General features: G+C 49.3%; 2 protein-coding genes across 2 annotated transcripts; one reads left to right on the top strand and one right to left on the bottom strand.

Annotated features, from left to right (window-relative positions):
- Positions 1-1,579: 1,579 nt before the first annotated feature.
- On the bottom strand, positions 1,580-17,337 carry LOC144496908 (zinc-binding protein A33-like). Its single transcript, XM_078217523.1, has 6 exons — positions 16,614-17,337; positions 14,723-14,818; positions 13,319-13,552; positions 5,179-5,201; positions 4,961-5,076; positions 1,580-2,575 (listed from the first exon to the last, which is right to left on the bottom strand). Exons 1-6 carry the CDS (start codon positions 17,028-17,030, stop codon positions 1,965-1,967), a joined length of 1,497 nt encoding a protein of 498 aa, XP_078073649.1. The 5' UTR covers positions 17,031-17,337; the 3' UTR covers positions 1,580-1,964.
- A 6,473-nt stretch (positions 17,338-23,810) lies between these two features.
- Positions 23,811-24,221, top strand: LOC144497844 (histone H3-like). Its single transcript, XM_078219284.1, has one exon. The coding sequence runs from the start codon at positions 23,811-23,813 to the stop codon at positions 24,219-24,221; it is 411 nt and encodes a 136-aa protein (XP_078075410.1).
- The last annotated feature ends 2,426 nt before the right edge of the window (positions 24,222-26,647 follow it).

The raw sequence follows: 26,647 nt of genomic DNA, 5'->3' as shown, positions 1-26,647 counted from the left end.
TGGGAAGGGACAGGGTTTAAATCACCAGCAAGCCAGCTTTACCAGCAGAGGGCGCTATTGCGCAAGTGCAGACCTCTGTGGCTGCACACGCGCAATGACAACCAGCTGAGGCCTGTTGGGTCTGAGAGAGAGACATGTCAGGCCTCTGCTGCTGCAGCTGGCCTCGGCCCAGCCTCCCCCCTCCCCCCCACCAGCGATTGCAGGGGCCCGCCGCCAATTGTGAGCACCATACCACCCGGAAATATCGTGCCCCCCACCGCCGAGGCCGATTGCCCCCCTCCCCCACTGATCACAATGAAGAGTGGAAGCAGGCCCCTCCCTCTCCCACCGATTGCGATGTAGTGTTGGAGTGGGACCCCCTCCCTATCCAATTGGCCTTCCCCAGCATGGCCCCACACCCTCCAGGCCTCCCCCTCCATAGGCACCACCCCATAGCCCCCCCCCTCAGGACCCAACTCCTGACACTGCTCGGTGGGCAGTGTCAAGATGCCCAGTGGGCAGTGCCAGAGTGCCAGGCTGGCACTGTCCAAGGGGCACCCTCACCCTCGACCCCCTGGGCAGGCCTCAATGGCTTCCGGTTCCACCAGCGAGGCCATCGCGACTGGTCCCTGTTCGTGGGTCCAATGCGTGATCCTTGCCAGAAAGAACCTCTCCCGGTGAGGTCACAAAGGCAGGTGAGCCCAGACGATTGCGTCCCGAGCTCGTCAAATACACTTAAATAAATATATTTCAATAATATATTCAGCCTCTCTCTGGAAATGAATGAGCTGGATATCCTGTGCCGATAAGATCACAGGAGCCGAGAAACCGGGCGCGAAACTGATTTCTCGGCTTTAACGTGGTTTTCCCGGCTCGTCCTGCCCATCGATGGGTGCGGCAAAGTGGTAAAATCGCCCCTCCCCCCACCTCCATGTCTTTACACCGGCATTCAGCAGCAGAATGCCCCAGCTTTGCACACCGGTAACATGTACAGGCCCTGATGGCTTAGGATATCGATTCAACAGACAACGCGTGCAACCGAGTGGATGAATTCAATTGCTGGGCTCCCTTTGCAGCCAGCTCCACAGAAACAGTGACGTCAAAGGCTTTCTGCAGAGTGAGATTACCCTCAGTTAACAAAATGTTTCTGTGTTGCTTTGTCCCATAGACCACAAACAAGTCTGTCACTGATGGTATCATTACGCACGTCTCCAAATTCTTATTCTGCATTCTTAAGCACTGCAACAAATTGTGCGATTGATTCCCCCAGCTCCTGGTTTCTTCTACAGAATCTAAAATGCTCTGCAATCACCAGGGATTTTGGTGAAAAATGTGGTGGTAAAATTCCCACAAGTTGCTGGTACGTTTTACAGTGCCTGGTTTATCCGGTTGCACAAGACTGAGGAGGATATCGAACATTGTACCTCCCACCACGCTCTGGAAAGTAGGCGCCATAATGTCTTCATCTATTTTGTCACCAGCGAAAATAATCGAAATGTTCTGTGTAAGAGCTCCATGTTCTCATTAAAAGCTCCAGCGATGCCGAAACCCCCCCCCCGTCATATTTATGTGTATTTTGCAACCATGGTTTTGGCTGCTACCCCAGTTTTCTTATTTACCCAAGGCATTAACTTGAGCTGTCATTTACTAGCCAGCTATGTTTTCAGAGTATCTTCTACTCAGAGCTATGTTAGCCAACTGATTTTCCCCATAGACAGCAAAGTATGTATGAAAGTTTTCCCGTCTTCTGTCTTTTCTTTGCTTAAACCTCTTCTTCCGAGTGGTTAAGCAAGTGCACGTCCATTTATCCTCGTCGCCAGTTTTGGAGATTGACACTCCGGAGCACTCGAATGTAACTTTATTGCGGGGTGTTCTCTCCCATACCGACTTCCCACTCTACATCACAGTGCATCACTTCTATGTGTACATTACTACGGCGGACTCCAGGCTGAGCTAAAAGGGACAAGTATATAACACTTGTCCTTCTATGTGGTAGAGGTTCCAATGCTGGAAGATGCCATCGAAGGAGTCCTGGAGAATTCCTGTTCCGGATCTTGGTTAAAGTGGCAGATTTTCATTCGCCCTGTGTTCCTCCCCCCGTCACTCAGGCAGGGACAGAAATAGGGGTAGAGTTTTTCGTCAAAAGCGTCGGTGAAAGTGTGGAGGTGGGACATGTCGCCCGCATTGTAGAACGAAACCTGTCCCCCCTCGTAGTCCAGGTACACCCCGATCTTTCGGGGGTTCACACTCAGGCTCAGGTGGGTGGGAGGTGTGCTGAAGGCCTTGTATTCGCCCCCGGTCCGCAGGCTCAGTCTCCAGTAGCCATCCTCGGGCATCCGTTTGATCCTCCCTTTCCTGGCGCAGGACCTTTTGGCCACCCCCAGGTCCCACTCGGTTTTGTCCCCCACCTCCACGTCCCAGTAGTGCCTCCCTGACGTGAATCCCTCCGCTCCCAGGACGCAGGCGCAGCGGTCAAATCTCTGGGGTGTGTCTTCCAGCATTTGCCGCTGCTCCCCCATCTTGACACTGGACAGGTTCTCGGACAGGATGAGCCAGGGATTCGCTGTCTTTGGATTCAGAGTCAGAGCGGCTGGCACTGAGGGACCAAAAGATACTTGTTTAAAAATCAGAACAAATCACTTTATTCATCTACTGAAACACTAGTTTGACCTCAGCTGGAGTATTGTGTACAGTTCTGGGTGCTGCATTAGAGGAAGGATGTGAATGCGTTGGAGAGAGGGCAAAGGTTTACAAGAATGGTTCCAGGGATGAGAAACTTCAGTTACGAGGATAGATTGGAGAGGTCGGGACTGTTCCCCTTGGACAGAAGAGGCTAAGAGGAGATTTGATAGAGATGTTCAAAATCATGAAGGGGCCGGACAGAGTAGATCGGGAGAAACTGTTCCAGCTCGTAAAAGGATCGAGATCGAGAGGGCACAGATTTAAAGAGATTTGTAAAAGAAGCAAATGTGATGTGAGAAAAAACTTTATCCACCCAGCGAGTGGTTGGGGTCTGGAATGCGCTGCCTGGCAGTGTGGCGGAGGCAGGTTCAATCCAGGCATTTGAGAGGGAATTAGATCATTATTGGAATCGAAACAATGTGCGGGGGTTACGGGGGGGAAAAGGCAGGAGAATGGCACTAGGTCATGATGCTCATTTGTAGAGCTGGTGCCAACACGATGGGCTGAATGGCCTCCCTCGTAACAATTCTGAGATTCGGCGAATGAGAACTCATGAAGTCAGCTCTCTTCTAAGATGGACCCAACACCATGGGAAACTTTCACCAAATCATGAGTGGACCATCCATCCCTGCGAAAGCTATTCTATTTTGACTCATTCATGCAATGTGGGCGTCTCTGGCTGGGTCAGCATTCATTGTCCGTCCCTAATTGCCCTTGAACTGAGTGTCTCACTCGGGACATTTCATAGGAGCAGTTAAGAGTCAACCATATTACTGTGGGTCAAATGAAGGGCAGACCAGGTAAGGTCGGCCTTTTTGTCTTCTTAAAAAGCCTTTCATTACAGATTTGATTGAACTTCATCCCACGCTTCTGATCTATGGGCACCAGCAGTGGAGGGGGGACGGGGAAGGCGGAGGGACCTCCTCATGAACCTGCTCCCGGACCTGGTCAAACTCGCCATAAACAGGTCCAGGCAGCGGGCGACCGAGGGTGCTCTCCGACCTGACTGTCTACCCCTCTACCACAGCTGGGATGCCTTACTGACCATTTTAATCACACTTTGGTTTGATGTCTGATTTGTGATTTTCTTTATGGCTCAGATGGTGTCCCTTTAAGGAGCTGCCCCTCTGATTTCTCTCTCAGTTTATTTGATTTATTTGAATTGGTTAATTGAATTGTCACAAAATAGGTACCTGCCCCGCGCCCCCCCACCCCAACCCGCTAATGGCTTTGAACCCCCAACCTTCTCACCATTTGGAAAATACGTCTGTTTTATCTTTTTTAAGGCCCAAAACTAGACTCACATTTCCTCCATTAAAATCCACTTGCTCCACTCCCCCCTACTTTGAATTCATTGAATTTAGCTGTTTCAATGTGGTGTAAGTCCATGTACCAGGGCGTATAATTATAGAATCTACAGCTCAGAAGAGACCATTCGGCCCTTCGAGTCTGCACCGACTCCCTGACAAAGTCTTCTTTCCTTGATTCCAGGACATGTTGGATCCAGACCCACTCCCCCGTCCTAACCCCACACATTTATCACCTAACTTACACATCTTGGGACACTAAGGGGGCAAGTTAGCATGGCCAATCCACTGAACCTGTACATCTTTCGGACTGTGGGAGGAAACCGGAGCACCCGAAGGAAACCCATGCAGATACGGGAAGAATGTGCAAACTCCACACGGACAGTCAGCCAAGGCCGGAATCGAACCCGGGTCGCTGGAGCTGTGAAGCGGCAGTGCTAACCACTGTGCCACCGTGTCGCCCTAGCAGGGTTTCTAGTCCAGTGATTCTAGTCCAGTGATATTATAAATAAGATCATTTATAATTTATTAGTTTCACAAGTAGGCTTACATTAACACTGCAATGAAGTTACTGTGAAAATCCCCTAGCTGCCAAACTCCGGCATCCGTTTGGGTACACTGAGGGAGAATTTAGCACGGCCAATGCACCTAACCAGCATGTCTTTCAGACTGTGGGAGGAAACCCGGAGCACCCGGAGGAAGCTCATGCAGACACGGGGAGAACATGCAGACTCCACACAGACAGTGACCCAAGCCGGGAATCGAACCCGGGTCCCTGGCACTGTGAGGCAGCAGTGCTAACCACTGTGCCACCGTGCCACCCTAAAGCAATGCATACGATCAATTCCGTGACTTGGATTTGAACCAAGGCTGTTGTGGCCACAACGCAGAATACTAACCATTATACGATCACGGCGTGACACATTAAGCTATTATCACTATATCAACATCACCCCTTAAGGAGGCAATTGAGAACATTTAAATCTCTGTACCAGGGCTGATGGAATCCATCATTTCTTTCCACGCTATATATTGCAAGGGGCCTCTGAATATCCCCAGTGGGAGTTCCTTGTCCACCAACGCCATAGACTCACGTTTTTCACTGAAACTGCAAACACAAATGTTGGTCATTGCAGAAATATTTCCTTTTATTTTTTTTTAAAGTCTGGTGTGTTTTTTATTATTTGAAACAAGAAATGGAATATCGCACCTGGTGTTCCAGCAGCCTTCCTCCTGGAATAAAAACAGATACACGTCTACATTTATCAGTCAGTTTAAAACGGAATAAGAACCCAGAAAATTCCACGTAAACCTGTATCTGGAATTTCGCCAATTTAAAAACAGACCTGGAAACAGTCCCAGGGTAGAGTCATATTAGACTCAAAGGTCGGAATGTTACGGCCATTCACGCCGGCAGGATTTTCCCATCCCGCTGCAGTGAATGGAGATTTGTCTGGATGCCAAATTCCCTGACCTCGCTGCAGCGGGAGCGTGGCATGAACGGCCACTAAGATCGCACCGAAAATGTTAACTCTGTTCTCCCTCTGCGTCCAAACGCAACAAAACCAGGACAACATCCTGGCTTGGGCTGAGAAGTGGCAAGTAACATTCACGCCACACAAGTGCCAGGCAACGGCCCTCTCCAACAAGAGAAAATCTAACCATCTCCCTTTGACATCCAGTGGTATAACCATCGCTGATCACACCCTCCCCACATTGCCCCCATGCCCCCCCCACCCCTCCCCACACCCACTTCACCCCCTCCCCATCTTAGGGTTAACTTTGACCAGAAATTGAACTGGACTAGCCAAAGAAATACGGTGGCTACCAGAGCAAGTCAGAGGCTAGGAATCTTGTGTTGAGTAACCCACCTCCTGACTCCCCAAAGTCTGTCCACCATCTACAAGGCACAAGTCAGGAGTGTGATGGAATACTCCCCACTTGCCTGGATGGGTGCAGCTCCAACAACACTCAAGAAGCTCGACACCATCCAGGATCCAGGACAAAACAGCCCGCTTGATTGGCACCACATCTACAAACACTCACTCCCTCCACCACCGACATACAGTGGCAGCCGTGTGTACCAGCTACATTATGCCCTGCAGCAACTCACCAAGGCTGCGTTAACGTTGCCTTCCAAAACCATGATCGCTACCATCTGGAAGGACAAGAGGCCGCTAGATTGGCTCGATGCAGCAAATAAGGAAAATGTAGGTGTTGGGGGTGGGGGGGGCAGTGGTGAATAGGATGAGAAGTACTGGCATTGCACCCAAAGAGAACATGGTTCAAGTCAGGTCCAACACCAACACCTAACATTCCAAACAACCTTCCAAATGCCCCCCTTCAGCAGCGAAAATAAATGTAACACTGGATTATCTGTCCCACAGCTACTTCTCAGAAATGATGAGTGTAGAACACATAACCACCAGCTGAATTCAGCAAGAGCCAATGTTGTCCGGGATTAGTTCCCCTTTGCTGGAGTACCAACTCTTCTTCATAACCTATCTTCACTCACACACTCTCACACTCTCTCTCTCTCTCTCTCACACACACACACACACACACTCACACTCACTCTCTCTCTCTCTCTCACACACACACACACACACTCACACTCACTCTCTCTCTCTCTCTCACACACACACACACACACACACTCACACTCACTCTCTCTCACACACACACACTCACTCTCTCTTTCTCTCACACACACACACACACACACTCACACTCACTCTCTCTCTCTCACACACGCACACACACTCTCTCTCACACTTTCTCCCATACACACTCACACTCATTCCTTTGGGAAATCATGGGAAATAATTCTCAGGCTGGAGAGCAACACACTGATCTGCATCACAAACATCATAGGAACAGGAATGGGCCATCCAGCCCATCGGGCCTGCTCTGCCATTCAATTATCTTTTAAAATATTATTCATGGGATGAGGATGTCGCTGGCTGGACCAGCATTTGTTGCCCTTCCCTAATTGCCCCTTGAATTGAGTGTCTCATTTGGTCTATTTCAGAGAGGCAGTTAAGAGTCAATCACATTGCTGTGACTCTGGAGTCACATGTAGGCCAGACGGGGTAAGGACAGCAGATTTCCTTCCCTAAAGGACACTAGTGAACTAGATGGGTTTTTACAACAACCAACAATGGTTTCATGGTCATCAGTAGACTTTTAATTCCAGATTTTTATTGAATTCAAATTTCATCGTCTGCCATGATGGGGTTTGAACCCAGATCCCCAGAGCATCATCCTGAGTCTCTGGGTTACTAGCCCAGTGACAGTACCACTACGCCACTGCCTCCCCTTATCAATCTCATTATATAACTCAACACCATCTCTATCTTGAACATATTCAGTGACTGAGCTTCTGCAGCCCTCTGGGGCAGGGAGTCCCAGAGATTCACCACACTCTGAGAAAGAAATTCCTCCTAATTTCAATCCTAAACAGCCTATTCCTTATTCTGAGACTCAGTCTCCTAGTTCTAGACCCCCCCTCCTCCCCAACCCCACCAGCCAGGGGAAACATCCTATCCACATTGACATGGCATGCTCTATAAGAATTTTCTAAGTTTCAATGAGTCCACTGTTACGTATTTAAGTGATTGCATGATTGCTTTAAGAGCTGGTCACATGATGTAATGGTGATGTCATTGGGGTGTTTCACAGGCTGTTGGTTAGTTTCATTTTCTGTTCTGTGCAGAGAGCAGCTTTTCAATAAACCTATTGTGTGCTACTTTGAATCTACACGTGCAAACCACACCTTTTTCATTTTGTTTAGAACCCACAACACCCTAACATCATTGTTCCACAGGACCAGGCTGAGGAGAAGGCAGTTGGTTTGTTCACTACATTTATTTATTTATTTTAAGTTAAATTTGTGTAAAGAAATCGGAGGTTTTTTTTTTAAAACAGGAAGTGGGCCCAGCAGGAGTCTGGGAAGGTTTTTGGAGGGTTTAAAAGTAGGCCGCACTTTTGAGCGGGCAGCGTCGTTAGCGGGCAGCAGAGTGAGCAGGAGGCAGAGTGAAAGCTGTAGGGCTTTGGCTCACAGGGCTTAGGCAGAAAGGGCGAGCAGGGGTGAGTTAATTCATTTTTTGCTGTTTCTACCTGGTACTGGCAAGGTATCTAGAGGGGATGGGTGTGAAGGCAGTGCAATGTTCCTCTTGCACTATGTTCGAGGTGAGGGACGACGTCAGTGTCCCTGCTGATTATACCTGTGAGAAGTGCATCCATCTGCAGCTCCTCCAAAACCGTGTAAGGGAACTGGAGCTGGAGTTGGAGGAACTTAGGATCATTAGGGATGCAGAGATGGCCATAGACAGAAGCTTCAGGGATACAGTTACTCCGCGGAATGAAAATAGATGGGTGACGGTGAGAGGGGCTGGGAGGAAGCAGTCGGTGCAGGGATCCCCTGTGGTCGTTCCCCTTAGCAATAAGTATTCCGCTTTGGATGCAGTTGAGGGGGACGACATACCAGTGGTGAGCCGCAGTGAGAGGATCTCCGGCACTGAGTCCGTCCCTGTGGCTCAGGAGGGTAAGGAGGAGAGCGGGAGGGCAATAGTTATTGGGGACTCATTAGTTAGAGGGATAGATAGGAGGTTCTGTGGCAGCAAAAGAGACTCGAGGATGCTTTGTTGCCTACCGGATGCCAGGGTCCGTGACGTCTCGGACCGTGTTTTCCGGATTCTTAAGGGGGAGGGGAAACAGTCACAAGTCGTGGTACACATTGGTACCAACGACATAGGTAAGAGAAGGGACGGGGATTTAAAACAGGAATTTCGGGAGCTGGGCTGGAAGCTGAGAGCAAAGACAAAACATGTGGTCATCTCTGGTACGCTACCAGTGCCACGTGATAGCGAGTTGAGGAACAGGGAGAGAGTGCACTTAAACATGTGGTTGCAGGGATGGTGCAGGAGGGAGGGTTTCAGATACGTGGATAATTGGAACACGTTCTGGGGAAGGTGGGACCTCTACAAACAGGACGGGGTGCACCTGAACCAGAGGGGCACCAATATCCTGGGAGGGAAATTTGCTACGGCTCTTCAGGGGGATTTAAACTAATTTGTCAGGGGAGTGGGAAAAGGAGTTGTAGTCCGGAAGTCAGTGTTGAGGGTGGTGAGATATTGGGGAAGGTATCAAGGTCAAGGGTGGGTACCGGTAGACAGGAAGATGGGTTGAAGTGTGTCTACTTCAATGCAAGGAGCATCCGGAACAAGGTGGATGAACTTGGGGCGTGGATTGCTACTTGGGACTACGATGTTGTGGCCATTACGGAGACGTGGGTAGAACAAGGACAGGAATGGTTGCTGGACGTTCCGGGGTATAGATGTTTCAGTAAGTGTAGGGAAGCTGGTAAAAGAGGTGGAGGAGTAGCATTGTTAATCAAGGATAGTTTAACGGCTGCGGAAAAGCACTTTGAGGGGGATATGCACACTGAGGTAATATGGGCTGCAGTTAGAAACAGGAAAGGAGCGGTCACGTTGCTAGGAGTTTACTATAGGCCCCCAAATAGTAATAGAGATGTGGAGGAAGAAATTGCTAAGCAGATTATGGATACGTGTGGGGGTCACAGGGTAGTTGTCATGGGGGACTTTAACTTTCCAAATATTGATTGGAACCTTTGTAGGTCAAATAGTTTGGATGGGGCACTTTTTGTGCAGTGTGTGCAGGAGGGTTTCCTGACACAATATGTGGATAGGCCGACAAGGGGTGAGGCCACATTGGATTTGGTACTGGGAAATGAACCGGGCCAAGTGTTAGATTTGGTTGTGGGAGAGAACTTTGGAGATAGTGACCACAATTCGGTGTCTTTTGTTATTGCAATGGAGAGGGATAGGGCCGGACGGCAGGGCAAGGCTTACAATTGGGGGAGAGGTAATTATGATGCGATTAGGCAAGAATTAGGGGGCATAAGATGGGAACAGAAACTGTCAGGGAAAGGCACTGATGAAAAGTGGAACTTTTTCAAGGAACAAATACTGGGTGTCCTTGATAGGTATGTCCCTGTCAGGCAGGGAGGAAATGGCCGAGTGAGGGAACCGTGGTTCACAAAAGAGGTGGAATGTCTTGTGAAAAGGAAGAGGGAAGCTTATGTAGGGATGAGGAAACAAGGTTCAGATGGCTCGATTGAGGGTTACAAGTTAGCAAGGAATGAGCTGAAAAAGGGGCTGAGGAGAGCTAGGAGGGGACATGAGAAGTCCTTGGCGGGTCGGATCAAGGAAAACCCCAAGGCTTTTTACTCTTATGTGAGGAATAAAAGAATGACCAGGGTGAGGTTAGGGCCGGTCAAGGACAGTGGTGGGAACTTGTGTATGGAATCAGTAGAGATAGGCGAGGTGATGAATGAATACTTTTCTTCAGTGTTCACCAAGGAGAGGGGCCATGTTTTTCAGGAAGAGAAGGTGTTACAGGCTAATAGGCTGGAGGAAATAGATGTTCGGAGGGAGGATGTATTGGCAGTTTTGAATAAACTGAAGGTCGATAAGTCCCCTGGGCCTGATGAAATGTATCCTAGGATTCTTTGGGAGGCGAGGGATGAGATTGCAGAGCCTTTGGCTTTGATCTTTGGGTCCTCGCTGTCCACGGGGATGGTGCCAGAGGACTGGAGAGTGGCAAATGTTGTTCCTCTGTTTAAGAAAGGGAATAGAAATGACCCTGGTAATTATAGACCGGTTAGTCTGACTTCGGTGGTTGGTAAATTGATGGAAAAGGTCCTTAGGGATGGGATTTACGACCATTTAGAAAGATGCGGATTAATCCGGGATAGTCAGCACGGATTTGTGAAGGGCAAATCGTGCCTCACAAATTTGATAGAATTTTTTGAGGAGGTAACTAGGTGTGTTGATGAAGGTAGGGCGGTTGATGTCATATACATGGATTTTAGTAAGGCGTTTGATAAGGTCCCCCACGGTCAGCTTATGATGAAAGTAAGGAGGTGTGGGATAGAGGGAAAGTTGGCCGATTGGATAGGTAACTGGCTATCTGATCGAAGACAGGGGGTGGTGGTGGATGGAAAATTTTCGGACTGGAGGCAGGTTGCTAGCGGAGTGCCGCAGGGATCGGTGCTTGGTCCTCTGCTCTTTGTGATTTTTATTAATGACTTAGAGGAGGGGGCTGAAGGGTGGATCAGTAAATTTGCTGATGACACCAAGATTGGTGGAGTAGTGGATGAGGTGGAGGGGTGTTGTAGGCTGCAAAGAGACATAGATAGGATGCAAAGCTGGGCTGAAAATTGGCAAATGGAGTTTAACCCTGATAAATGTGAGGTGATTCATTTTGGTAGGACAAATTTAAATGTGGATTACAGGGTCAAAGGTAGGGTTCTGAAGACTGTGGAGGAACAGAGAGATCTTGGGGTCCATATCCACAGATCTCTAAAGGTTGCCACTCAAGTGGATAGAGCTGTGAAGAAGGCATATAGTGTGTTAGCTTTTATTAACAGGGGGTTGGAGTTTAAGAGCCGTGGGGTTATGCTGCAACTGTACAGGACCTTGGTGAGACCGCATTTGGAATATTGTGTGCAGTTCTGGTCACCTCACTATAAGAAGGATGTGGAAGCGCTGGAAAGAGTGCAGAGGAGATTTACCAGGATGCTGCCTGGTTTGGAGTGTCGGTCTTATGAGGAAAGGTTGAGGGAGCTGGGGCTGTTCTCTCTGGAGCGGAGGAGATTGAGGGGAGACTTAATAGAGGTTTATAAAATGATGAAGGGGATAGATCGAGTGAACGTTCAAAGACTATTTCCTCGGGTGGATGGAGCTATTACAAGGGGGCATAACTATAGGGTTCATGGTGGGAGATATAGGAAGGATATCAGAGGTAGGTTCTTCACGCAGAGAGTGGTTGGGGTGTGGAATGGACTGCCTGCAGTGATAGTGGAGTCAGACACTTTAGGAACATTTAAGCGGTTATTGGATAGGCACATGGAGCACACCAGGATGGTAGGGAGTGGGATAGCTTGATCTTGGTTTCAGATGAAGGTCGGCACAACATCGTGGGCCGAAGGGCCTGTTCTGTGCTGTACTGTTCTATGTTCTATGTAACATAGTTAGGACATTATAATCACCTCTCAATCTTCAAAACTCCAGAGAATACAGGCCCAGTTTCCTCAATTTCTCCTGAATGCTGCTTCCATCCCCGGCAGGGACTGCAAGTCAGAGCTTCTGTCCAGAGGTAGGGATGTTACTCACCATGCCACAGACAAAGAAATGATACCACTGAATGACTTCATTGATGATGTTAAATATGGTGAATGGCACATTACAGGCTTTCCTCGAGAAGAGTTAGTCCAGTGAGTCTCACATTGACTCCACAAGCCAGCCTGGAACAATTTGGAATCCGACTGGTAAATATTAGTTGCCTATTCGACTTCAGAGGGCATCACAGAGGAACTGGAAATGCACCTTCATGAGACATCCCTCAGCGATACTGGATAGCTTCCCCCAACGGACACACAGAGCAGGATAAGCTATCCCTTCGAGGTGGGGAGGCAGTGGCGGAGTGGTATTGTCGATGGGCTAGTAATCCAGAGACCATGGGTAATGCTCTGCGGACTCGGGTTCGAATCCCACCACGACAGACGGTGAATCATAGAATCCCTACAGTGCAGAAGGAGACCATTTGGCCCATTGAGCCTGCACCAACAATAATCCCACCCAGGCCCTATCCCCATAGCCTCACATGTTTATCCTGCTAGTCCTCCTGACACTAAGGGACAATTTAGCATGGTCAATCCACCTAACTTGCACATCTTTGGAGTATGGGAGGAAACCGGAGCACCCGGGAGCACATTCTCCCCACGCAGACATGGGGAGAATGTGCAAACTCCGCACAGACGGTGACCCAAGGCTGGAATTGAACCCGGGTCCCTGGCATTGTGAGGCAGCAGCGCTAACCACGGTGCCACCGTGCCATATTGAATTCAATAAAAATCTGGAATTAAAAGTCTAATGATGACCATGAAACCATTGTGAATTGTCGTTATAAACCCATCTGGTTCACTAATGTGCTTTAGGGAAGGAAATCTGCCGTCTTTACCCAGTCTGACCTACATCTGACTTCAAAGCCACAGCAATTTGGTTGACTCTGTCCCCTAGCTCTAAATTCCCCTCTCTACCATCCCACTAGCCAGGGGAAACATCCTATCCACATTAGCACAGCTCGCCCTGTAACAATTTTGTAAGTTTCAATGGGTCCACTGTTATATATTTAAGTGGTTGGATGATTGCCTTCAGGGATGGGCATCCAACCAGTGACACCCATGAATAAAAATAAATACTTTCAGATCGGTTAACTTCACACAGCCGGGTGCCATTGCGCTAAAGTTAAATTGCTCGCTTTACCTTGAGAATGTTTAATATGTCTGGTTGATCCAGTTTAGCCTGAAACTCCGCCAGCACCCGCTCGATAGAATCCAGAACTTCCTGAATCCCCCGCAGATTCTCACGCATGTCTTCTAAGATCTTCCCCTCCTGCTCCTGCAGGTCTCTGCTTAAACGCTGCTCCTGTTCGTTCAGAATCCGGTGCATTTTAGCAAACTCGTACCTGATGTGGATCTGCAGATTGCGGGACTGTTCCTGCGCGGTGAGAATGTAGAACAGCATCGTCAATGGGAATACCACCACCGGGAGGTCCGGCCCTCCCAAACCACCCACCATCCTGACTCGGGATCTCATCGGACATTCCCTCACTGTCGCTGGGGTCAAAAATCCATGGGACTCCCTCCCTAACAGCACTGTGGGTGCACCTACACTGCATGGACCACAGCGGGTTCAGGAAAGCCACTCGCCACCACCTTCTCAAGGGGAAATTAGGGATGGGTGGTAAATGCTGGACCCAGCCAGCAAAGCCCACATCCCTAGAATGGATGCAACATAGGGGATGTGATGGCCTAATGGTATTATTGCTCAACTATTAATCCAGAAACTCAGCTCATGTTCTGGGGACCCAGGTTCGAATCCCATCACAGCAAATAGTGGAACTTCAATTCATCAAAATATCTGGGATTAAGAATCTACTGATGACCATGAAACCATTGCGATTGTTGGAAAATCCCATCTGGTTCATAAATGGCCTTTAGGGAAGGAAATCTGCCATCCTTACCTGGTCAATATCTTTTCCCAAAGGTAAGGGAGTCTAAAATTGGGCATAGGTTTAAGGTGAGAGGGGAGAGATACAAAAGGGTCCAGAGGGGCACTTTTTTCACACAGAGGGTGGTGAGTGTCTGGAACAAGCTGCCAGAAGTAGTCGTAGAGGCGGGTACACTTTTGGTTTTTAAAAAGCATTTAGACAGTTACACGGGTATAGAGGGATATAGGCCAAATGCAGACAATACGGAGTAGCTTAGTGGTTTAAAAAAAAGGGGCAGCATGAACAAGTTGGGCCGAAAGGCCTGTTTCCATGCTGTAAATCTCTATGACTCTACATGTGACTCCAGAACCACAGTACTGTGGTTGTCTCTTAACTGCCCTCGGGCAAATAGGAATGGGCAACAAATCTTGTAAGAAGTTTAACAACACCAGGTTAAAGTCTAACAGGTTTATTTGGTAGCAAAAGCCACACAATTGCTACCAAATAAACCTGTTGGACTTTAACCTGGTGTTGTTAAACTTCTTACTCTGTTTACCCCAGTCCAAGGCCGGCATCTCCATAACAAATCCTGGCCAGACAGTGACGCCCACGTCCCACAAATGATTTGTCAAAAATGCGAACACAATGGAGGTTCAAAAACAAAATCAGCACCTTACCCGCACTTGTGAAATCTTCTGCTTCTGGTTAAATTTAGCCTCCAGCACAGTGGCCTTCCTCTTAGCAGCAGAATCCAAGGATAACTTCAGATTATCCTGCAAAGGAAAAATTAACAGAGGAACATTTTTAACATTGCACAAAGCTGGAGGGTTGTTGTGGGGGTGAGGGGTGAGATCACTGGTGTCAAAGCTAGCCCTGCCTGACAAAGAATGATCACAGCATAGACAGAGGCCATTCGGCCCATTATGTCTGTGCTGGCTCCCCAAAGGAGCGCTTTACCTGGTGCCATTCTCTAACCTTCTTCCCGTAACCCTGCATATTTTCCCTTTTCAGATAATAAGCTAAGTCCCACTGAAATGATCAAACATGCCACACACTCGGGCACCCGCATTCCAGGTCCTAACCAGTCACTGTGAGGAAAAACAGTTTATCCGCTGTAGTATAAGTTCAATGTTTTTAAAGTTTATTTATTAGTCACAAGTAAGCTTACATTAACACCACAATGAAGTTACTGTGAAAATCCCCTAGTCGCCACACTCCGGTGCCTGTTCGGGTACACTGAGGGAGAATTTAGCATGGACAATGCACCTAACCAGCACGTCTTTCGGACTGTGGGAGGAAATTGGAGCACCGGGAGGAAACCCACACAGACACGAGGAGAACGTGCAGACAGTGATCCAGGCCGGGAATCGAACCCGCGTGCCTGGCGCTGTGAGGCAGCAGTGTTACCTCATGCTATCGTGCCCCGCCCCCCCCCCCCCAAAATCAAAGGCGACGTGTTGTGGCTTCAAATAATAATTGATTTATTAACAAAAATAAACATATATATAAAATATATAAATAAACAAGGGTCTGCTAGAACTGCAAAGCATGTCTCTAATTGCTTCCCCGGCCTGGCTCCAACTCGCGCTCCCCCATCATCCTAAGACATGCGCCCTCGCTCCCGATTGGCTTGGCTTCCCACACTGTCTCTCCATTGGGTCCAGCCTGGTTATGTGGGCCTGAAAGGATTGCCCCCTTTAAAGGGACCAGGTTACCGCATCCACCGTCTCCATCGCTTCTTTCTCCTGTAATCGGTGCCCTTTCGTTCTTGATTCTTCTGCCAATGGAAACAGCTCCTTCCCGTCCACTCCGTCCAGACCCCCTGACAATTTTAACCACCTCAATCAAATGGTCTCTCAATCTTCTCTTCTACAAGGAAAACACTTCCAACTGCTCCAATCTATCCACCCAACTGAAATTCCTCATCGCTTCAACTGCTCTCCTCAATGTTTGCTGAATTCCCTCTCTCTCTCTGTGTCTCTCCTTCTCTCTCTCTCTGTGTCTCTCTCTGTTACTCTCCCCTTCATTTTCTCTCCGTCACACTCGCTGTCTCTCTGTCTCTCTCTCTGTCACTTTCACTGTTTCTCTCTCTCTCTCTCTCTGTGTCACTCTCCCCTTCATTGTCTCTCTGTCACTCTCGCTGTCCCTCTGTATCCCTCTCCCCCTTTCTCTCTGTCTCTCTGACTATCTCTATCTGTCCGTCTCTCTCTCTCTCACTCTCTCTGTCTCTGTCATTCTCTCAGTCTCTCTCACTTCTAGCTCTCTTGTCTCTCTTGGTCTATTATCTCTCTCTCTCATTCTCTTTGTCTGTCTCACTGTCTGTCTCTCTGTCTCTCACCTCTCTCTCTCTTGTTCTCTCAGTCTCTCTCATTGTCTCTCTTAGTCTATCGCTCTGTCATTCTCTCAATCTCCCTCACTGTCTGTCTCTCTGATGCCTTCACATCCTTTCTAAAGCGCGGTGCCTAGGACTGAACACGATACTCTGCAGTTGAGTCCAAGCCAGTGTTCTGTCCAAGGTGAAGACGGGCCCCTTGCTGTCCCGCTCTGTGCGCCTATAATTAAATTCACCTTGTAAATCTCCACAGCCTCGTTGAGGGGGATGAAGCTGTGGTACTTGTGTTCCCTCCCGTCCCGGCAGATACCACAGATGAGTTTCTTGTCAGTTTCGCAGAAGAGTTTCAGTTCTTCCTGGTGCAGGTCGCAGTACAATTTCCGGCCTCTTCTCCTGCGGTGCCGGTCTCGGTTCCGGGCTTTCTCCGCCAGTTTGGCGAGAGCCCGGTTGGACTTGAGGTTTATTTCCGGAAACACGTCCAAACACTCGGGGCAAAAGTTCGACTCCTGCATTTCCCAGCAGCCGACGATGCAGGAGCGGCAATAATTGTGGCCACATTCCAGAGTGACCGGGTCCGTGAACAGTTCCAGGCAGACGGCACAGATCAATTCCTCTTTCCAGCTCTCTGCCCGCTGCCTCGGATCCGTCTCCATGTCACCGGCTGTCGGGTTACTGCCTGGATCGAGAGCTTGAAGAGATAACTTTGCCCTCTTGCCTGGGCTGGCCTGCTTTGCTGCAACTTCCTTGTGTGCGATCTCTGGGTAACGCTGTGACTCACAGCCGCAGGTAGAAAGGACAGTACAGGGGGAGGGAGGTGTGTTCGGAGGGGCCAACGCTCTGCCTGCGAGGTGTAATTCGATCCAGTCCCTGAGCAGTCGGACCAGGCAGTGACTGGCTGACCAGCGTATGTGAGCAATCAACCAACACTGGTTCCCTGCAAATGGACCATGTTAATTCAGAAATCACACCGCACCGAGACACACTCGGAAACAAGACAACGCCACTCCCTACAGTCCAGATAGCGCACAGCAACAGCAGGGTAAACAGCTCATATAACACATTGCACCCATGCTGCCCAGAGTTCAAGTAAATCACAGCCACAGAACACCAAACACATCAAATAACACACTGCACCAACAGTGACTGCGTGCTCCAGCAGCAGACAGGGATACTGTACCCCAGCAGGAGACAGTGTTACTGTACCCCAGCAGGAGACAGTGAGATTGTACCCCAGCAGGAGACAGTGTTACTGTACCCCAGCAGGAGACAGTGAGATTGTACCCCAGCAGGAGTCAGTGAGATTGTACCCCAGCAGGAGTCAGTGAAACTGTACGTGCGCAGGTGTCGGTGAGACTGTACCACAGCAGCAGTCAGTGACACTGTAGCCCAGCAGGATTCAGTGATACTGTAACCCAGCACGAGTCAGCAGTTCTGTACCCTGGCAGCAGTCAGTAATAAGCTACCCCAGCCGGAGTCAGTGATACTCTAGCCCAGCAGGAGTCAGTGAAACTATACGTTAGCAGGCAACAGCGATACTTTACCCCAGCAGGATGTCAGTGATACTGTTTCCCAGCAAGTATCAGTGATACTGTCTCTCAGCAGAAGTCAGTAATACTGTACCCCAGCATGAGTCAGTGATACTGTACACTGGCAGGAGACAGAGATACTGTACTCCAGCAGGACCCAGTGATTCTGTACCCAAGCAGGAGTCAATGATACTGTACCCCAGCAGGAGACAGTGATTCTGTACCCAAGCAGGAGTCAATGATACTGTACCCCAGCAGGAGACAGTGATACTGTACCCCAGCAGGAATCAATGATACTGTACCCCAGCAGGAGACAATGATACTGTACCCCAGCAGGAATCAGTGGTACTATACCCCAGCAGGAGTCAATGATACTGTACCCCAGCAGGACCCAGTGATACTGTACCCCAGCAGGAGTCAATGATACTGTACCCTAGCAGGACCTAGTGATACTGTACCCCAGCAGGAGTCAATGGTACTATACCCCAGCAGGAGACAGTGATACTGTACCCCAGCAGGAGACAGTGATACTGTACCCCAGCAGGAGACAGTGATACTGTACCCCAGCAGCAGGCAGTGATACTGTACCCCAGCAGGAGACAGTGATACTGTACCCCAGCAGGAAACAGTGATACAGTATTCCAGCAGGAGTCATTGATACAGTATTCCAGCAGGAGTCAGTGATACTGTACTTCAGCAGGAGACAGTGATACTGTAGCCCAGGAGATGTCAGTGAAATTATACCTTAGCAGACGACAGTGACACTGTACATCAGCAGGAGTCAGTGATGCTGTATCCTGGCAGGAATCAGTGATACTGTATCCCAGCTGGAGTCAGTGATACTGTACCCCAGCAGGAGTCAGTGATACTGTATCCCGGCAAGTGTCAGTGATACTGTATCTCAGCAGGAGACAGTGATAGTCTATCCAAGCAGGAGTCAGTGATACTGTACCCCAGCAAGTGCCAGTGATACTGTATCACAGCAGGAGTCAGTGGTACTGTATCCTGCAGGAGTCAGTGAGACTGTACCCCAGGAGTCAGTGATACTATACCCCAGCAGGAGACAGCTATACTGTAACCCAGCAGGAGTCAGTGATGCTCTATCCCAGCAGGAGTCAGCGAGACTGTACGTGACCAGGTGTCAGCGAGATTGTACCCCAGCAGGAGGCAGCGATAGTGTAGCCCGACAGGAGTCAGTGATACTGTATCCCAGCAGGAGTCAGTGAGACTGTAAACGAGCATGAGTCAGTGGTACTGTAGCCCCACAGGAGTCAGTGATACTATACCCCAGCAGGAGTCAGTAATGCTGCAGCCCAGCAGCAGTCAGTAATACTCTACCCCAACAGGTGTCAATAATACGCTAACCCAGCAGGAGTCAGTGATACTGTACCCCAGCAGGAGACAGTGATACGGTAGCCCAGGAGATGTCAGTGAAACTATACCTTAGCAGACGACAGTGATACTGTACCCCAGGACGAGACAGTGATATTGCACCCCGGCAGGAGACAGTGATACTGTAGCCCAGCAGGAGTCAGTGATACTGTATCCCAACAGGAGACAAAGCTACTGTACCCCAGCATGAGACAATGATACTGTATCTCAGCAGGATTCAGTGATACTGTACCCCAGCAGGAGACAGTGATACTGTACCCTGACAAGAGTCAGTGTTACTGTACCCCAGCAGCAGTCAGTGATACTGTACCCTAGCAGGAGTCAGCAACACTGTACCCCAGCAGGAGACAGTGGTACTGTACCCCAGTATGAGATAGTAATACTGTACCCCAGCAGGAGACAGTGATACTGTAGCCCATCAGGACTCTGCAAAACTATACCCTAGCAGGCAACAGCGATACTGTACCCCAGTAGGAGTCAGTGATACTGTATCCCAGCAGGAGTCAGTGACACTGTCCCCCAGCAGGAGTCAGTGACACTGTACCCCGGCAGGAGTCAGTGACACTGTACCCCAGCAGGACTCAGGGATACTGCACCCCAGCAGGATTCAGTGACACTGTATCCCAGCAGGAGACAGTGGTACTGTACCCAAGCAAGAGTCAGTGATACTGTACCCCGGCAGGAGACACTGATACTGTTCCCCTGCAGGACTCAGTGATACTGTACCCCAGCAGGAGTCAGTGATACTGTACACCAGCAGGACTCAGTGATACTGTACCCCAGCAGGAGTCAGTGATACTGTACACCAGCAGACGTCAGCGACACTACCCCAGCAAGAGGCAATGATACTGTACTCCAACAGGAGACAATGATTCTGTACCCAATCAAGAGTCAGTGATACAGTACCCCAGTAGAAGACAGTGATACTGTACCCCAGCAGGAGACCGTGATACTGCACCAGCAGGCAACAGTGATACCATAGCCCAGCAGGAGACAGTGATACTGTACCCCAGCAGGAGTCAATGATGCTGTACCCCAACAGGAGACAGTGATGCTCTACCCCAGCAGTGGTTAGTGATGGTGCACCCCAGCAGGAATCCGTGATACAATACCCCAGCTGGAGTCAGTAATACTATACCCCAGCAGGAGACAGTGATACTGTATACCAGCAGTAGATAGTGGTACTGCACTGGCAGGAGACAGTGATGCCATACCCCAGCAGGAGTCAGTGACACTGTACCCGAGCAGGACTCAGTGATTCTGTATCCCAGCAGGAGTCAGTAATAATGTACCCCAGCAGGAGTCAGTGATACTGTACCCCAGCAGGAGTCAGTGATACTGTACCCCAGCAGGAGACAGTGATACTCTACCCCAGCAGGAGACAATGTTACTGTACACGAGCAGGACTCAGTGATTCTGTACCCCAGCAGACGTCAGCGACACTGTACCCCAGCAAGAGGCAATGATACTGTACTCCAACAGGAGACAATGATTCTGTACCCTAGCAGGAGTCTGTGATACAGTACCCCAGCAGGAGACAGTGATACTGCACCGGCAGGCGACAGTGATACTGTAGCCCAGCAGGAGACAGTGATACTGTACCCCAGCTGGAGTCAGTGATACTATACCCCAGCAGGAGTCAGTGACACTGTACCCGAGCAGGACTCAGTGATACTGTACCCCAGCAGGAGTGTGTAATACTGTGCCCCAGCAGGAGTGTGTAATACTGTGCCCCAGCAGGAGACAGTGATACTGCACCCCAGCAGGAGACAGTGATGCTATACCCCAGGAAGATTCAGAGATACTGTACCCCAGCTGGAGTTAGTGACACTGTACCCGAGCAGGACTCAGTGATTCTGTATCTCAACAAGAGTCAGTAATACTGTACCCCAGCAAGAGACATTGATTCTCTACCCCAGCAGGAGATAGTGGTACTGTACCCCTGCAGGAGACTGTGATACAGTACCCCAGGAAGAGTCAGTACCCGAGCAGGAATCAATGATACTGTACCCCAGCAGGAGTCAGTAATAATGTACCCCAGCAGGAGTCAGTAATAATGTACCCCAGCAGGACTTGGCGATAGCGTTAGCTCGAAAGAAGCACCTTCTCTCAGCATCCTGTGGCCAGTCTTCAATACTCGCGATGTATCGCTCCAGTTTCCCAAAAAATGGCATTGCAAAAACTGAACGATATGGGCTTGCAGGATCTGATTCCTGGTTCCTTTTACCTCTTTCCAGTAATAATAACTCCAGGAGCTGCACAAAATAAAGTAAAGCAAAACCACAAGCCTGTTTTTGAACACAAACAGGTTCCAACCAGGACAATGTTATAACGGACCCACTCAGGGGCCTGCTTTTATAAAGTGTTCGGTATGCCAGCTCCACCTGGTAGGTAATTACCAATTACCACGGAGCTCATGGTCAATGAGTCCTGCAGAAAGCTTCAAGCACTGATTCCTTATGCAAGTCATGGGAGTTAACACATGAGCTAACGGGACTCCCATTTTAATTCCATACTTGCCACCCTCAGTGCTAGGACCATGTGATGTTCCACAGGGAGAAGTCCTGATTCACCAGCTGAAGGTAGAGAGTCGGGTGGGTGGGGGCTGCGAGGTGGTGGTAGTAACCAGCAGAGGGTTTCCTCACCCATGTTTGATCTGCTGCCATGGGACATCATGAGGACAAAAAACAACATTAAGGAATCCCAGGGCAACTCCGAAGATGTGCAGGTTAGGTGAATTGGCCATGCTAAATTGCCCCTTAGAGTCAGGGGGATTAGCAGGGTAAATACATGGGCTTGCGGGGATAGGGACTGGGTGGGATTGTTGTCGGTGCAGATTCGATGGGCCAAATGGCCTCCTTTTGCACTGCAGGATTCTATGAGCTCCCTAGTGACTGTATACAACAGTGCCGCCAGTGGGACTGTCCTGCTGGTGGGACAGGACATACCCAGGGATGCTGATGCCTGGAACATTGTCAGTAAAGTACGATTCGGTGACAATATCAGGCTCTGGGAGCTCTCCTAATGTTGGCAAAACCCCAGATATTAGTGAGGAGGACAGGGAGTTGGGCAATGTGTGCAGTGCCAGGGTAGTCCCATCCGATTTATTCTTATTTCTGTCACAGTTTGATACAAATGGATGGCTCGCTTGGTCAGTTTAGACCCAACACATTGCTGCTGTGGATCTGGAGCCACATGTGGGCCAGACTGGTTAAGGACAGCAGATTTACTTCCCTGAAGGTCATTAGTGAACCAGATGGGTTTTTATGGACATCCATCACCACGGTAAGACTACCTTTTAAAAATCCCAGGATTATTAAAAAGATTTATATTCCCCCCACTGTTGTGGAGGCATCTGGATTACTAAGCCAGGCATAAAACCACACTGCTACTCTTACATCAGCCTGCAACAGGAAGTTTCAGCATGACATACATTGAGTTCATGAAATATGCATCAAAGGAAACAAACACTCACATTGTCAATGGTGATAAATTAAAAATAAATTGCACAAATGTTCAAATAATTGCAACAGAGCAGCACAAAAAGAACTCATCTTCTGACTGTGACCAGGATGTCTGGTGAGAATCTCCAAACAAATACAATTGAAGGAAACCACCGCCCCCCCCGCCCCGCCCCCCCCACCCCCCCCCCCCCCCCCATGAAGTGCAGCACAGTAGCAGTGATTAGCACTGCTGCCTCACAGCTCCAGGAACTTGGGTTCAATTCCGGCCTTGGGTCACTGTCTGTGTGGGGTTTGCACATTCTCCCCGTGTCTGTGTGGGCTTCCTCCGGGTGCTCCAGTTTCCTCCCACAGTCCAACGATATGTGGGTTATGATGATTGGCCATGATAAATTGCCCCTCAGTGTCAGTGGGTAAATACATGGGGTTATGGGACAGGGCCTGTGTGAGATTGTTGTTGGTGCGGGCTCGATGGGCTGAATGGCCTCTGTGGGGATTCTATAATTCCTGAGAATGGCTGGTCAGTTGGGCGGAGGCATCAGAATTTCGCCGGACGCTTGTTTGGGACAAAGATAATGAAAGTTTGGCGAATGAAAAAGGCTGAGAGAAGGGAAGGAATTTTGGATTTCCCGGATAAAAGCAAATTACTGTGGATGCTGCAATCTTTCCTTGGTAAATACAGCTTTGACAAAGGGTCATCTGGACTCGAAACGTCAACTCTTTCCTCTCCTTACAGATGCTGCCACACCTGCTGAAATTTTCCAGCATTTTCCCTTTTGGGTTTTGAATTTCCCGGGCTGGGAAAGGTTCACTTCCGGGATTGAAAAACGATCCAATCGGAACGCGCGGAAGCAGCCAATCAGATTCGTCCGCTGAAGGATAAGCTTGAACCAATCGGCTGGCGGCGCTTGTCGGACCAATCAGGTGCCGCTTCTAGATGACCAATCAGCGAGGTTGCGGCGGCGACCGGCGGCGGGCTGCGCTCTATAAAAGGAGCAGCGCCGGCGGCTTCAGCCGCAGTTTCGGGAGGGAGCGGGAAGAGGAGGAAGGCAGGATGGCGAGGACCAAGCAGACAGCGCGTAAATCCACCGGCGGCAAAGCTCCCCGCAAGCAGCTGGCCACCAAGGCTGCGCGCAAGAGCGCCCCGGCCACTGGCGGCGTGAAGAAGCCGCACCGCTACCGTCCCGGTACCGTGGCGCTGCGAGAGATCCGCCGCTACCAGAAGTCCACCGAGCTGCTGGTCCGCAAGCTGCCCTTCCAGCGCCTGGTGCGGGAGATCGCCCAAGACTTCAAGACCGACCTGCGCTTCCAGAGCTCGGCCGTCATGGCCCTACAGGAGGCCAGCGAGGCTTACCTGGTGGGGCTCTTCGAGGACACCAACCTGTGCGCCATCCACGCCAAGCGGGTCACCATCATGCCCAAGGACATCCACCTGGCCCGGCGCATCCGGGGGGAGCGGGCATGAGCTAAACTCTCAAATAAAACCATTCGCAGCAACGGCTCTTTTCAGAGCCACCACACCAGCGATAAGAGCTAAAAGACGCACCTCCGTAGCTGGAAAGCTTTAATAAGTCTTTCCCAAGTGTTATAGTTTATCCACCAAATCTGGGCAGATATCCCACGTTACTGTTAATTTGTAAGTTTACTGATTACACCACGTCAGAAGACGTAGGGAAATGTCAACGATTCGCACCAGCACAATATCCAAAATCATTGGGATGGTTTTTTCAGAAATATACTTTTATTCATAAAAATTTGAAATAAGGAATACAAGCCAACATTTCCAATAGTTATAAACTGCAAAAAAAAAGTCACAATACTTTATGGTCAAGATATTTCAGTTCTTCAAACTATACATTCCTCATTGCACAGTGCTGTTTTTGCGCAGTCCTGAGGGTGTTCTACAGTTACCGGGCCCTTGGTCGGCCTTGGTTGAAAGGCTTTAAACGGTGGCCTTTCCCCATTGTGCCTTTGCGGTGGCTGCCCCAGGCTTGTGAGCGTCCTCCAGCACGTAGTCCTGGACCTTGGAATGTGCCAGTTTGCAACACTCGGTTGGGGACAAATCTTTGCACTGGAAGATCAAGTTTTGGGTGGACCAAAGTGCGTCCTTCATCGAGTTGATGACCCTCCAGCAGCAGTTACATAGAACAGCACAGTGGCCCTTGATGTTGTGCCGAGCTTTGTGCGAAACCAAGATCAAGCTATCCCACTCCCTATCCTGGTGTGCTCCATGTGCCTATCCAATAACGGCTTGAAAGTTCCTAAAGTGTCCGACTCCACTATCACAGCAGGCAGTCCATTCCACACCCCAACCACTCTGAGTAAAGAACCTACCTCGGACATCCCTCCTATATCTCCCACCATGAACCTTATAGTTATGCCCCCTAGTAACAGCTACATCCACCCGAGGAAATAGTCTGAACGTCCACTCTATCACCCACATCATCTTATAAACCTCTATTAAGTTGCCTCTCATCCTCCTCCGCTCTAAAGAGAAAAGCCCAAGCTCCCTCAACCTTTCCTCATAAGACCTACCCTCCAAACCAGGCAGCATCCTGGTAAATCTCCTCTGCACTCTTTCCAGTGCTTCCACATCCTTATAGTCAGGTGACCAGAACTGCACACAATATTCCAAATGTGATCTCACCAAGGTCCTGTACAGTTGCAGCATAACCCCACAGCTCTTAAACTCAAACCCCCTGTTAATAAATGCTAACACACTATAGGCCTTTGCTCGTGATTCCAAATAAACCTGTTGGACTTTAACCTGATGTTGTGAGACTTCTTACTGTGTTTACCCCAGTCCAATGCAGGCATCTCCACATCATGGCTACCACTGACATTGCAAACCGCCGGCTCAAAGTGGAGAGGATCTCCAAGAAGATCGTGCATATCGACACAGACATCATGTTTCACTCACCAGAGGAAGGAGCAGCGCTCTGAAAGCTCGCGATTTCAAATAAACCTGTTGGACTTTAACCTGGTGTTGTGAGACTTCTCACTGTGCCCACCCCAGTCCAATGCCGGCATCTCCACGTCATGTTTGCCATGTTAAAAATCCCTAAGAATCTTTATGTTTCAGTCAGATCATAGAAACATCGAAACTAGAAGCAGGAGGAGGCCATTCGGCCCTTCGAGCCTGATCCGCCACTAATTATGATCATGGCTCGTCATCCAACTCAGTAACTTGTTCCTGCTTTCCCTTCATGTCCTTTGATCCCCTTTGCTATATCTCTCTCTTGGAAGCTCTCCCTCTCTGGTTTTCTCTCCAACTTGGTGTTTGTCTATCAGACTTTTTCTGTCTCTCTCTTTCAGTCCATTTTTCTTTCTCTTTCTCTCTCTCTCACTCTTCTGGCTGTTTTTGTCTCTTTCAGGTTTTCTTTCTCTCACTTTGATTCTGTTTCTCTGTCTCTCTTTCTGTCTTTTTTTCCCTCCACGTTCTCTTCCTCTCCCTCTCTCATTCCATTTCCCTTGTCTCTCTCTCTCTCTTTTCCCCTCTTTTCTCTCCACCCTCTCTCTCTTTTTCCTCTTATTTCTCTTTCTCACTCGTTCTGTCTCTCTTTCCCTCTCCTTTCTCTCTCCCCCTTTCTCTCTTTCCCACTTTCAGTCCCCCTTTTCTCCACCTTTGGGCTTGGCTGTGTTGAACCAAAACAGTATGATGCATTTCATAATATGAAATATATGGTTTAAAAGTAGTTGTTAAAATTTATTTCTTAAACTTATGTAGATTTCAATCAAGCTCTCCATACATCCTACCGAGCGACAGGAGATTGATTGACAATCCCCACATTCCCCTGAGTTTCCTGGCCCAGGGTGGCAACACACACTGGGCTGCACAGTGCCCCTCATTAAGATGGCAGCTGCACATGCTCCCTGCTGCACACTGCCCCC

This window comes from Mustelus asterias, chromosome 8 (assembly GCF_964213995.1).
Source record: "Mustelus asterias chromosome 8, sMusAst1.hap1.1, whole genome shotgun sequence".
NCBI lineage: Eukaryota > Metazoa > Chordata > Chondrichthyes > Carcharhiniformes > Triakidae > Mustelus > Mustelus asterias.
Note: the sequence above shows the minus strand (reverse complement) of the source record. Positions and strands in the feature narration are given on the sequence as shown.

Excerpts from the sequence above, each read along its gene's own strand:
- LOC144496908 (XM_078217523.1), bottom strand. The coding sequence starts at position 17,030 with ATGGAGACGGATCCGAGGCAGCGGGCAGAGAGCTGGAAAGAGGAATTG. Across the intron at positions 5,077-5,178 it reads GAAGGCTGCTGGAACACCAG|TTTCAGTGAAAAACGTGAGT; the intron begins GTGCGATATTCC and ends TTGTGTTTGCAG. Across the intron at positions 2,576-4,960 it reads GATGGATTCCATCAGCCCTG|TGCCAGCCGCTCTGACTCTG; the intron begins GTACAGAGATTT and ends TTGGTCCCTCAG.
- LOC144497844 (XM_078219284.1), top strand. The coding sequence starts at position 23,811 with ATGGCGAGGACCAAGCAGACAGCGCGTAAATCCACCGGCGGCAAAGCT.